This window comes from Physeter macrocephalus, chromosome 14, assembly GCF_002837175.3.
Source record: "Physeter macrocephalus isolate SW-GA chromosome 14, ASM283717v5, whole genome shotgun sequence".
Classification (NCBI taxonomy): domain Eukaryota; kingdom Metazoa; phylum Chordata; class Mammalia; order Artiodactyla; family Physeteridae; genus Physeter; species Physeter macrocephalus.
In genome coordinates, this window is record NC_041227.1 from 76,408,474 (window position 1) to 76,421,713 (window position 13,240).

Genomic DNA, 13,240 nt, shown 5'->3' on the forward strand with positions numbered 1-13,240 from the left:
CACGTTCTGTGCTACTCAAGTCTGTTAGTAGTGTCCATCTGGTTCCTCTAAATTTATACTGTGAATTGATGAAGAATGATCTAGTTGAAAATATATTAATAGTCCAATGGCTAACCTATATTTCAGATGAAAACTTTCTTTGTGTTCATACTAGTAATACTTTTAAATTTTTGTTTAACTTTTAAAATCCGTACTGCCTGTGGGCTAAATGCGCATCTTCATACAGTATTGTCCAAAATGTTGGACATATTTGTTCATAGTTCCTAAAATTAGAGTGATACCACAAGTAGCTATTATTTGTATGAATTTTAGAGAAAAATTGATGGTAGACATTGACTTTTAGTTGTATCAAGTTCATGATTTTGAAAAATTTGTATATATTTAAATTCCCTTAATATTGCCATTTAAGAATATAATTTATTCAGACCGAATTACATTACTGTACTTACTATGAGTTTCTTCCCAAAATATTGACTCAGAACCTAAAAGGGAAAAAAGGAAGTGGTTGATCCAGTACATACGGTGCTGTAATTTCTGGGATCAACATGCTGATTCCTGTTTAAGCGTTTACTTAGTTCTGCTCCATTAGAATCTGGGCCGTGCTTTCTCGACTGCACCCTCTCGTTTCAAAAATTTTTTTTATTCCCAAATGTAATTTATGAAAAAGTAGGTTACAGGGCTAAGAGTAAAACGTGCGATACCACATTTCAGACATCAAGTAACACTTGCTATGTTAAGAATAAACTTCTGTAGATTGAACATAAAGGCTGTTTTCATTTTCTGTTTCAAGATACTCTTTTGGCAGCTTGCAAAATCACAGTAAAGATGTTTTTTAATCCTTTTTATGACTGAGGGCTCAGTGGCTGCTGCTATGAGGTTGGCATTTAAATTCCACGAACTGTGAGGGACAGGAATAACAGGGGGGAAGGTCAGGTGTTCCGTCTCTGCCCGCAGAGTGAATGGGCTGTTTCACTGGGCCTTTTCACTGGGCGCCTGCGGGGCGGGGGGAGACTGTGGGCAGGAGGGGGAGAGTGAGGAGGGGGCTCGGGTGGCCGGGGCCCTCAGGCCGGAGCACCGGCTTTAGCAGCGCTGGCGTTCCCGAGGGCACCGCACAAGCACATACTTTGGACATGCTTCTCGGAGCTCCATGTTATATAAGGTTGTAGAAATAAAGTTCATGACAACATGAAAAAAAAATGTGAACACTTTGCTTCTAGCCTGAATCACTCTGAATGATTTAAGCAAAATTATTTTTAGACCTTTTTCTTTTTTAAGTAGATCTGATTTGCCCAGGATAGAGTGCTTGATTTTCAATTAATTGAAGTGGTTTTTTTTTTTTTTTTATTGTTGTTTTTTGCGGTACGCGGGCCTCTCACTGTCGCGGCCTCTCCCGTTGCGGAGCACGGGCTCCGGATGCGCAGGCCCAGCGGCCATGGCTCACGGGCCCAGCCGCTCCGCAGCATGTGGGATCTTCCCGGACCGGGGCACGAACCCGCGTACCCCGCATCGGCAGGCGGACTCTCAACCACTGCACCACCAGGGAAGCCCAATTGAAGTGGTTTTTGTTGTTGTTGTTTATTTTTCATCTCCAACTCGGAGTTGTGGGTTTAAAATAGATGTGAAGGTAACTCAGATTATTTCAGTATTTGAAATGACATATTAATGTAATTATACTCTTGGTCATATAAAGGCTTCCTTTGTGAAGAACTCTGGTTTATTTGTTTCATGTTGAGCTTTAGGAGAACGGAATTGTGGGATAAATGGAGTCAGTGTCGCTGAGGATGTAGAGTGGGTACCTTGATACCCTGGCAGGCGGACCGTGAGTGCTGGGGATGCGTCTGCCCTCGCTCTCATGCTTATCCAGCAGATGTTCCTAGAATCACATGGTGCTTAGGGACTTACATGTACCTATAACCTACTAACATGGTTATATCCTTCCAGGAGATTCTCTGTCCCCACCACCCACCATGGTTATTTTAAGCAACACTGCTCATGGTGGGCTTCAGGCCGAGGAGTTGTTTTATCTGGGACCCCATGGGAGGCAGTGACATTTTACATGTAGATTTGGAAAGATCCCTGGCACCTGTGAGGGAGGAGATCCAGAAGAGAACAAGCTGGGAGTCATGAGAAATAAGAGCTTGAAGGAGGAGGGCGCCTCCTAAGAGGTCCAGCTGGCAAGTGTAAACGTGTGGGGCAGAGGGCCTGGGGAGACCCCTCCCCACCTCTCCTAGAATAGGTCATCGAGTGAACATCGACTTCACGTCATCCCCACGTGCCTTCTTTCCTGGGCAGGGGAGGGCTGGCACATTGGTTGCCCAAGGAAGCAGGATGAGTAAGAGGCATGGTTCCATGCCAGAGGTGGCCCAAGTGATGGCACAAGGGAATGGGTCTTTGTCATTGGGCGTAGGCGGGGTGTCGACCCCTCATGACTGGCTGGCTGGGAGCCAAGAGCTGGGATTAGGATGGGGGTGGGGTGGGGTTCACTTGTAGGCCTGCTGAATACGGGGCATCTAGTGGGACATCCGGGTGGACGTGTTCAGGACAGGCGGAATTTCTGAGTCTGAAGATGGGGGAAGAGCCTGGGCTGCCCCCTTAGAGTCAGATATCTTCAGATGTTTCCAGAAGTGGGAGTACTAAAGTCGTTTGCATAGAGGTGCTCGCTGAAGCCAGAGTCTAGTCAGTAATCTTTTCCTCTTCCCCCGTGTCTACCATAGTCGTCCTTTTCATTCTCCCTCATCCACAGCCTTTCAGTTTGCCCAAAGAACTCCTTTTTATCTGCCCACCGAACCATAGGATGGTCCACTCGGCACGTTTTGTGGTTTGGGATGATTTGGTGGTGGTTCCAAATAACTCTTTCGCTCCCAGTTTTTGGGTATCAGACCCATTTGGTTACTGTAGAGAAGTTGGCAGGGGGGCTTTTGTTCACCTTTAGAAGCAGGGAGGCAGCGCTCTGCCGCGAGCCTCAAGACATGTGCTTTGCAAATCAAGTGGTCACCTCTCGCTGCTTTTTTGGAGCAACACTCCTTTGTCCCGGAACATTCTCTTCTGTGCAGTCATTTCAGAGAACGGTGTAGCCCCAGGAGACGCGAGGCAGAACACTGTCCCTGCTGCAGTTTCCTGTGGCGTTGAGATGTTCCAGAATGATACGAGAACTAATATGAGAAAGAGAAAATAACCTCTATCTTTTATGCCTGGCAGATAATCAGATTACCCAGGATTCGATGAAAATAAGTCATTTGTTCCTATAGTTAGTACTGTAATGACCAAAATAATCTCTTGTAAGAGAATTTAACAATTAAACCAGATAAATAGGATTCAGCTTAGGGAATGAGTAAATGGCGAGAGAACAATGTGAGTTTGAAGACCGAGTTGGCGAGCTTTTGATGAACGATGTTGTGGAGTAAGTTTGCTGTCAGCTGCGTCCGTCTGACCCACCCCCGCTGTCAGGACGCAGCCGGTGTTCCCAGTGCCACGGGGCTGGTGCCCACCTGCTCTGGGAGCAGCTGGGGACTGGGCTTCATCCACCACTTTACTTCCCTTCGTATCTTTACAAAAACCACGCAATGGCTTTTTGCCCTAACGTACCTGGTTTTGTCCACAGGCCACGTTCTCATAGAGATTTCGAGCATCCATAAGAAACTCAACGAGAGCCTTGATGAAAATGTATGTGACCTGTTTTTATATTTACCAAATATACTTATTTTTAAATGTTATTTCACTTCAAGCCTCAAACCTGGTCTGAATTTTTCATTTCCTTGTGTCCACAGTTCAGGAAATTCCATAAGGAGATTATCCACGAGCTGGAGAAGAAGACAGAGCTTGATGTAAAATATATGAACGTGAGTACCTCGTTTTGCTCCACCACCCGTGGGTGGGGGGGGCCCGGGGCCGGGGGCTGAGCTCGAGGACAACTTCCCCCACTGCTGACTTGGCAGCAAAAGGTATGATGGAGCTGGCCGTCGAGTGTGTACACGGCCTCGTAACACTGACAAGGTCCCTCTGGGCTGAGTGGGCCAAGTGCTAACACTTGGGATCTTTACTAAAAAGCATAGCAGGAAATCCTGCAGGGAATCATACACTTCTGGAAAACGTTTTCAAGGAACACGCATATGTGGATGACACCTGCATCTGCGTTAGTGCAGCAGTTGCTTTCACAAACCGGCACTTGTGGACATGAGCCGTGTGGGAGGATGCCGTCTGGGGCTCCCTGGGGCTCCGGGTCCCATCGTGGTGTCTCTACCCTGTTGCCCTACAGCAGTGTCGATTCCAGCAGTTTGCCCCTTCCGCCTCGCCTTTCTGCTGCACAGTAGCTGCTTCCTTGGCCACCCGGAGCCCCCCTTCTTCTCCACAAGCCCTGCATGGCAGTAAGCGGTGGGGGTCACCCTGAAGTCATCCTGCTGCCCTGCATGCACGCGCTCTGCGGCCCGGAGGATGTAATACCAAGTGCTTTACGTGCATTGTCTGATTTTTATCCCCACAGAAACTCTGTAACATAGGTACTCTTACTATCCCCACTGTACAGATTAGAGGGTAAGCATGGATTTCAGAAAAATTAAGTAATTGCTGAGATCACACAGGAAGTGAGGGAGGAAGCCAGAATTCTAACCCAGGTCTGTGAGGCTCCAAAACACTCTGTTTCACAGCCCTCAGAATCACCGGAAGCGATGGCTCTTGTTCATTCTGTTTCTTGAAATCGTTAAGTCATAAAACAGTCAGGAGTGTGTGAGTTGATATTGTTCATTTATTCACCAAAGCACTTACAGGCCACCCAGTGTCCAAAAACCTTGGAGAAAAAAGGAATAAAAGAAAGAAACGACATTGTTTTCCTCCGAGAAGCTGCCCTTCTGGTCAGGGGCTCATCGTATAAACGGGGAACTTCAGGACAGGACATTGAAGTCGAAGGAGCGGAGGGGGGTGGTGTGAAGTGGGGATACCTGCAGCCAGGCAGGGCAGCTCGAAGCGTGGGCCTGTTGCCACCACGTCCAGTGGAAACGCAGCAAGAGTAACCGCCTGACACTTTGCCTGGTGCTGCAGTAAAAATAAGTGCTACGTTTAACTTACAGGCGACTCTCAAAAGATACCAAGCAGAACACAGGAATAAATTAGATTCTTTGGAGAAATCTCAAGCTGAATTGAAGAAGATCAGAAGGAAAAGTCAAGGAGGACGAAATGCACTCAAATATGAACACAAGGAGATTGAGGTGAACTTTTCAGCACTGTTTCACTTTATTTTGGGGTCGATGATTGTACAGTTAACTGGGAAGTGTGCTTATCTCAGTCAATCTGTACTTCATCCGTCACTGTTGTGCTGCTGTTGAAAGTTAAAAAGAAGCATTTCGACTTGGTAGGAGCTGAAGGCCGCAGAGTTCCCCTGAGTTAAGGATAATTAGTCAAGGGCATTGGCATTTTCGCCCAACTCAGGGAGGGTCAGGGACCCCCCAGTATAAACATTACCATCTCCATTTTACAGATGGGGAAAGTGAGGCTTAGGTTAAGTCACATGGTTGGCACTTGGAACTGGGATTTGAACTTGAACTTTCTGGTTCCGAACTTTTTGGTCCCACGATTTTCCAGTAAAACATGATCATACCCCTGGATTACAAAGTAATATTTCGTGCAAATTGCCCAGTGGAATGTAAGGCCTTTGGCAACTTCTCTCCAAGCGTGAGTCAGGGATCTTAATGAGAATTTGCCATCTGCTCAGATCAGGTTACAAGTACGTCGTTTTGTCTGATGTTTATCTGCATTTAGCACTTACTCCATTATCAAAATAAACCAAGCACAAAGATGGGAGATGATAAGTGTCAGGCTGTGTAGCTATTTGATTCCTCATGTCATACTTGTATAATTATTATTTATTTTCCTAGTATGTAGAAACCATCACTTCTCGCCAGAATGAAATCCAGAAATTTATTGCAGATGGTTGCAGAGAAGCTCTACTTGAAGAGAAGAGGCGCTTCTGCTTCCTCGTTGACAAACACTGCAGCTTCGCAAATCGCATTCATCAGTATCACCTACAGGTGGGTGTGGCGGCAAATTGCATGGCGTGGACTAATTTTATTCATATTTAAATGCCCTTGAAATGTTTCACCTTCCATATGTGCCCAGATATAAAGCGAAAGGCTTATTTTGCCAGGGAGAAAATTCCAAGGAAATAAATTTTTTATAATAGTTATTTATTTATCTGGCTGCATTGGGTCTTAGTTGTGGCACACGGGATATCTTAGCTGTGACACGCGGGATCTTTCATCGCGGTGCACGGGCTCTAGAACGCGTGGGTTTAGTTGCCCCATGGCATGTGGGATTTTAGTTCCCTGACCAGGGATTGAACCCACGTCCCCTGCATTGGAAGGTGGATTCCTAATCACTGGACCACCAGGGAAGTTCCCCAAGGAAATAATTTTTGACGAAGTTGAATGTGTAAACTTTCAGAAATGTCGACGAAATGGTCAAATGCTTGTTTATAATGTTTAATTTAGTAACACATTCATATTTAATGAATAACTGAGAAATGGCACTTTTTTCCTTTTCTCACCCATGAGTCAGCTTTTCTCAGACTCTTTCTGATGCATCTTCAACATCAGTGTCTTCCCCAGAACCACGGGGTGAGTCCCCGCAGGCCCCAGGTCCAGCCCCCCTGGGTGGCCTGAGATGCTCATCTTGGGGGTTCATGTAGATGGTGTTGCTGGAAATTCTATCCCAGACCACAGACCCCATTCACAGCCTCAGGACAGCTGGTCGGGGCTCCTTTTTCACTCCTCCTCAAGTTGTGTGTCTGTTCAAGGTCGCATCAGCCGCGTGACTGGATTTATCCCTCTCCTTCAGCACGTGCAGTTGTGAGGTTATATTTCCAGGAGTCATTACAAACCGTGTGTTAAATTTCCTTTCCTCTCTCTTTTTGTTTTTTAAATTATGAATTCTATTGGGCTTATGTAAGCATCCAGAACTAGCATTGACTGAAGTCAAATATTCATTGTTATTCATAATAAAGTAATTTAGAGAGCACTCGTGATATGAGAAGCTTTGTAAGAGCTTGAATATAGTGCAACTTTCTCTTTTCAGGGGAAGAAAAAACTTGGACTTGTATGTATGCATATATCACAGGTTACATATTCCATAAAGTTTTTGCAACTTTAAGGAATGTTCAGCTACCAAATCTAAATACCTAAGGTCTCAGATTGTTACAGGAAAGAAAAATATGCTGCATTAGATGATCGCTTTTATCACCAGTGCATACGTACTAATGTTTCCGTGGTGACAGTGTCCTATTGGGGCAGGGTCATGGGCCAGAGGGGCACAGAAGCAACCTTGAAGCTCTCTGTGGTGACACCACCCCCCAGCAATGGGGTACTTGCTGTGTCGTGAGGCAACATGGCCTCTTTCCAGAGAGCTCTAGTTGTTGACAAGAGTCTTTCTTACACTTAACCTTGAGTCCCTATCACGTTTTTTAGTGTGACACAAGCCAGATCTCCTCCTTTCCCTAGCAGAAGTCTCTTCAAGTCTCTGAAACCGCTTTTGTGCCTTCCCTGATCCCAGTCCTGGATGAAGCAGGCTTAGTAGTTGGTCCCCGGAGTGTCTGCATCACAGGCAGGGGACAGGGTGGTGTGAGGGGCGGGGCTTAGGATTTACACCAACTCCCCCAGCCCACTTCTGATGGACACAGAGCCTAGATGAAAACAGTGTGGTTGTTAGGAAAATAGTTTCAAAAAAGATCCCCTACTTCCCTTTTCCAACTAGATTGCTGCCCTGGAAAAAGGGGTTCTCGGAAAGGCTCCAGGGAGTCTGGGAGTCCAGTTGGAGGAAGAGCCAGGCTGTGGGAACCAGGACAGATGCCTCTGCCTCTGGGGCTAAGGGGTCTCGTTGCTGTCCTTCTGCATCTCTCTGTTCTGCAGCCCAGCTTTTTTCTGCAAAGGCCATGGTCTGCCTGCCCCAGAGCCCCAGCCGGCCTGTGGGCGGGGCTTCCCCTCAGCACTGCCCCCGACTCTGAAGACCCACCACGCTCTGCTTCTAGTCCCTCTGTCCCATAGAGGAACTTCTCAGGGCAAGTCTGATTCACTCCTCTAACACGCCAATCCGGTTTCCCTGAGGTCCCAGTAGTTGAAACCTCAGGGTCCTGGATCTACCACGGAAGGCTGTGTTAACCAGTTACTTAGCCTCTCAAAGTTCTCAGTTTCCTCATCTGTGAAATGGGGATGAGAATGGTACCTACTTTAGGATCGTGGGGCAGATGCAGTGAATTAACAAGGATGAAGTACTTAGGACAGCGTTCAGTGCACACGAACGTACACACACACGCAGAGTCCACTCCTGGTCGTGTCGCTGGGTCAGAGGTGCTTCTCGTGGGAGGAAGCCGGCGGGGATTGGCAGTTCTGGGGCTGCGGGGAAACATGGGGATTAAGACGGATTGCTCCGCCTTCCCTTTTAGTTTTTGAACTTCTTCTGAATCATGTACAATCCTTGTGTTAGTCTTGACTCTGTATTCGCCCTGAGGGAGATGGTAAATTCCTTTAGAACAGGAGCCTACCTCCTCAGCAAATAGGACACAGCAGATACCCACAGGTGCCTAAGCTCCTCACTGGATTTAACTCACAGCTCCCACACTCCCAGGGGTAAGCCAGGGATACTTTAGTAGTATTTGTCATTTGTATCAGTCCTTCCAACAGTACACATTTGTCTTTGGTTTTCTTTCTTTTGAATTTATAGTCTGCAGAATTGATCAATTCCAAACTGCCTAAGTGGCAAGAAACATGTGGTGATGCCACCAAAGTACCAGAGAAAGTCATGAATATGATTGAAGAAATTAAGACCCCAATCTCCACGCCAATGTCTGGGACGCCTCTGCCTTCACCCATGATCGAGAGAAGCAGCATGGTAAGAGCTGGTTATCTCCTCAAGATTTCGGTTGTATGTTTGCTAATAAGATTTCAGCCAAATTTGCACGACAGACCAAGGCCTTCTTTGTTAGTGGAAATCACGGCTCCTCCTGTATTACTTCTAGGGCCTGCCTTTTCTTTTATCCCCTTACCTTCAGATTTGAAACTAGATGTGAAAATGTTTCACACTGTGTTAGCCCTGTAATCTTTGTTTTGGAGATTTTTACTGATTCTATTTTTAATTGTAATGATTCCAACTTTATAAGTTTATTCCCATTGAAGGAAGCGTAAAGTGTCTTAGAGCACAGCTTAGCAGAACTCTGGTGCCACTCATCACTACATAAGGCACCTGAGGAAAAAAACTAATCACCCCAGTATTCCAGGTAATGAATTCAAGCATCGTAGTTCACTGTTCTTTGAACGTGGGCTTTATTATTTTTTCACAAACACGTGTGGAGATTCGAATCCAGCAGGTAGTTTGAACACATGAGTCAGTCCACCCTCCCTGTCCATATAAAGCCCTCTGAAATGACAGCAAAGATATTAATGACCAGCCATCAACCTGCCTAATAGATCCATAACCCCATGGGAAAATAAAGAGCAGGTGCTGTCAGTGGACCAGAAACGCTGAAGGAGTCTCCAGAGCCAGAAAGGCAAGGTCAGCGTGTGGTGAATGAAAATAGAAGGACATCTCAGCCCCAGGGAAGGTGTGCAGGGCAAGGTTCCTGCAGAGGGTGGAGCCGTCAGTTCAGAGCCAGTGGATCCAAGAAGCGGGGAAGAAGTTGGGGTGTCCTGTGTGTTGTCGGCTGGGGAGCTGGTTCAGACCATCCAGGCTGCTTGGTCCCTCCGCTTGTCCCAGCTGTGCTAAACCACAGGCAGCCCAGGCTTTCGTCTGGGAACTGAAACAGCATGTGTGGACTGAAGGGTGGGGCTCACTCCTGGAGGTGTGTCTTGCCTCCTCCCCACATCGCATGCGATCAGGAGCACAGGGAAAACACAGACTGTCGTGTACAGCAGAAAGAATGGGGATCGCCACCCAGTACAAAGATGGACAGACAACCAGCGGTCACTGAACAGGTGGGGGAAACCAGTGTCATAAAAAGACGTACCAAAGTAAAAACTGGAATGACAAGTAAAAGGGGCAACAGAGCCAACAGGGCAGAGGAGAAAAGAGATGAAAGGCTATTACAACCACAGAGAAGAGTCAGCTGTCTTGGAAATTTAAAAGGATTATTACTTATAGTTAAAATGGTATGTCTGAGATTCGCTTCAAAATAATCCAGTTGTGGGGGAAGATGGATGGGGGCATACAGGAAACGAGAATGGCCGTGGATTGGTAATTGTTGAAGCCTGGTGTTGGGTACATGGAGATTTATTGTGCTGTTTTCTCTACTTTTGCACCTGTTCAAAATTTTTCTAAAATTAAAGTTTTTCATTTCCCCCTCGTCCCCTCCAAAAACACCCCCAAACAACAGCTGGGCTCCTTAGCAGAATGAATCAGCTTGGGAAATTAAGCCAAAGAACTCTCCCAAAATACAGCGCAAAAACAGGATTTAAAAAAAAAAAATCAAAGAGGATAAACATAATGTTAGCTGGGTTGAAACGTGGGAGGTACGTCCAGCTGCCGCCTGGGGGCTCACTGCCCGCATGTCTAGTGGGGCTCTTCCTGCTTAGCGTGTCCAGAACCACATACCTGAGGCTCCCTCACTCTAACCCCGCTTCTCCTCAGTCTTTCCCGTCCAGTAAATGGCGACTTCATCCTTCCAGCAGTGCAGACACCAGACATCAACCCTCTCCCTCTCTTAGGCCGTGGCTAGCCCGTGGGTACACACTGTTGTTTCCCACCACTTCTACCCCCACCCTGCTCTAACCGAGGTCCGGCAGAGATGACCGCGGTATCCTGGCCTTTAACACAGCAGGCAGGGTGATCCTGGCTGAATGGAACAGACCAGAACCTCAACAGATGGCAGAATGCTAGCGATAAAGAGGGGATTCTGAAAACTTTCAGGGAGGGCAAAAATAGATTACTCACAAAGAAAAGAGAATCCCACCGATACTGGAAAACAAGATGTTAGAAAGTAATGGAGTAATGCACTCAAAATTCTGTGGAAAAATAATTTTAAATATAGATGCCTTTAGCCAAGCAGCACTTAAAAGGGAGCCTAAAAATCCATAAAGACAGGAAGGAGATGAGTGCTTTTCAAGGGGTGGGGAAAATGGGGAGTAACTGCTTTAAAAAAAAAAAGACAAAAATGGAAAAAAGGACGTGGTGTTCTTGAAATAATTCAAAAAGGGGCATTGCCTTACAAAAATTTGGGGGAAAAAATGGAATTTAAAGCATGTAATGCAAAACAGTCCTGGGGATCTGTCTAATGCCATTGCTGTGTTATACTAATGTTAAATTAATAAGGAATTTTTCACAGGTTGGGCGAGATTATGACACCCTTTCTAAATATTCACCAAAGATCCCCTCGGCTCCTTCAGCCAGAGCATCAACCAGCCCTTTGATTGATATGTTTAATAACCCAGCCACAGTCGCACAGAATTCAGAAAGAAAAAATAATTCAACAGGTAAGATACTTAGTTGGATTTCTTTTAAAGTACCTTTAAAAAAACTTTTTTTTTTTTTTTTTTTGCGCGGTACGCGGGCCTCTCACTGTTGTGGCCTCTCCCGTTGCGGAGCACAGGCTCCGGACGCGCAGGCTCAGCGGCCATGGCTCACGGGCCCAGCCGCTCCGCGGCATGTGGAATCTTCCCGGACCGGGGCACGAACCCGTGTCCCCTGCATCGGCAGGCGGACTCTCAACCACTGAGCTACCAGGGAAGCCCTAAAATTTTTTAAATATTTAGGATGAGTGTGCATTGAGATAGAGGTAAACACACATGTATGGTAGCACCCTGTCCACACTGGCTTGGAGGAACTCACACCTTCTGATGGGGTCTAGGTTTATTCTAAAACCATAAGACACGTTGCTTTGACACATGCTAATTCTATATACAGATTGATGTTTACATAGAGTGAACATCCTATTGAAAGGTGTTATATTTTAAAAGAAATGGGATATAACTTACAGAGCCTCGCGCTGTGTTACGTATTTGTGGCAATTGGACTAAAATTTCTTTTTTTTCAATGAAACAAACTGTAGAAGTTCACATGACAAATTAATGGTTATCAGTCTTACCAGTAGGCTTCGTTTGGATTATAATCAGTGTTTACATCATCTCTAACAGAACACTTCATGCTTTCTGGGGGCTTAGGTTCTAACTGCTTACATTTCTTAACCCAGTTGACTCTATTTCAGTAAACTGGGACCAGTTATTGTTTGCAGGCATTTCAGGTGGCTTTGGTTAGTAGGCTCCACTCTGCCTACACAGAGTCTTTGGCACCCAGGACCTCGAGACTGTTGTGGTGCCAGACCCATCTCTGTGGGGGGGCACTCACGGGCCCCTTGGGTGTGAAGTCGTGGCAGTCACACGGTGTGCTGCTCACGAGAGCCCAGGGGCTGTCCAGCACGTGCAGCTCTAGGGGAAGAGATGGAATTTTCAGAATGTCAGCTGGAAAGATCATACTCTGTAGCCATTTGCCTTTGAAGAACGATAAGCTATATATAACATAAAGTTACAATATACAATGCTATGTGCAGCCCAATCATTCAAATGATTCTTTGGTTTTACTGGTAAAAGCTAAATGAAAATCATTGAATTCAATACAGCCGAGGCAATTAGACTATGCGGATGTTGAAGAGATAGCAAAGTTTACATTGTACTTATCAAGAATTAGCGAGAATGATGCAGAAAGAGATTTTGCGTTATTTTATAGTAAATAGCGGGCTAGCAAAATTTGAGTGGGAAAAAAATCTGGAAAAAAATTTTTCCACTCCAATTTTGGGGCGGTGGGGGTAGTGCTGGTAGATATCAGCCTGCGTTGAGCTGAGACATGACGTAGTGCAGCGTTAGGCCGTGGAGCCAGGCCGCCCGCACCTGGTTCCATCTGGTTCCTGCCTCTGCCACGGCACCTAGGGGGAGGGGTCAGCACACAAGACCCGTCCTCACCACGTCCCTGCCACGCTCCCGGTGAGCAGCCGTGGCAGCAAGAACGTCTGCATTTCCAGTCTCTCTCTCTTTTGTGGCACAGGCCTTGGACAGTTCGGTCTGCGTTGGTGCCTCACAGCGCTTCTGTGCTTTGTTCTGGGGGAGCGGGCAAGGAAAGCAGTGGGCCGCTTGGTGGTGGAGCACTTTGCCTCTTTAAGAGCCGTCCTGGGGCTTCCCTGGTGGCGCAGTGGTTGCGCGTCCGCCTGCCGATGCAGGGGAACCGGGTTCGCGCCCCGGTCTGGGAGGATCCCACATGCCGCGGAGCGGCTGGGCCC

General features: G+C 46.6%; 1 protein-coding gene and 1 long non-coding RNA gene across 7 annotated transcripts in view; one reads left to right on the plus strand and one right to left on the minus strand.

The window, feature by feature from the left end:
* Positions 1 to 5,145, minus strand: part of LOC114487706 (uncharacterized) — a 38,131-nt gene extending 32,986 nt beyond the window's left edge. Inside the window, exons 1-2 of the long non-coding RNA XR_003683004.2 lie at positions 4,607 to 5,145; positions 3,734 to 3,800 (exon numbers count right to left, since the gene is read on the minus strand). This is a non-coding gene — a long non-coding RNA (uncharacterized lncRNA). The remainder of the gene's footprint in view (positions 1 to 3,733; positions 3,801 to 4,606) is intronic.
* Positions 1 to 13,240, plus strand: part of BAIAP2L1 (BAR/IMD domain containing adaptor protein 2 like 1) — an 86,440-nt gene that overhangs the window by 55,384 nt on the left and 17,816 nt on the right. For all 6 annotated transcript variants that reach the window (XM_055090575.1, XM_055090578.1, XM_055090574.1 and 3 more), the window contains exons 4-9: positions 3,602 to 3,663; positions 3,768 to 3,839; positions 5,064 to 5,201; positions 5,868 to 6,020; positions 8,704 to 8,871; positions 11,297 to 11,444. In XM_055090575.1, coding sequence (XP_054946550.1) covers positions 3,602 to 3,663; positions 3,768 to 3,839; positions 5,064 to 5,201; positions 5,868 to 6,020; positions 8,704 to 8,871; positions 11,297 to 11,444 — 741 coding nt within the window. The remainder of the gene's footprint in view (positions 1 to 3,601; positions 3,664 to 3,767; positions 3,840 to 5,063; positions 5,202 to 5,867; positions 6,021 to 8,703; positions 8,872 to 11,296; positions 11,445 to 13,240) is intronic.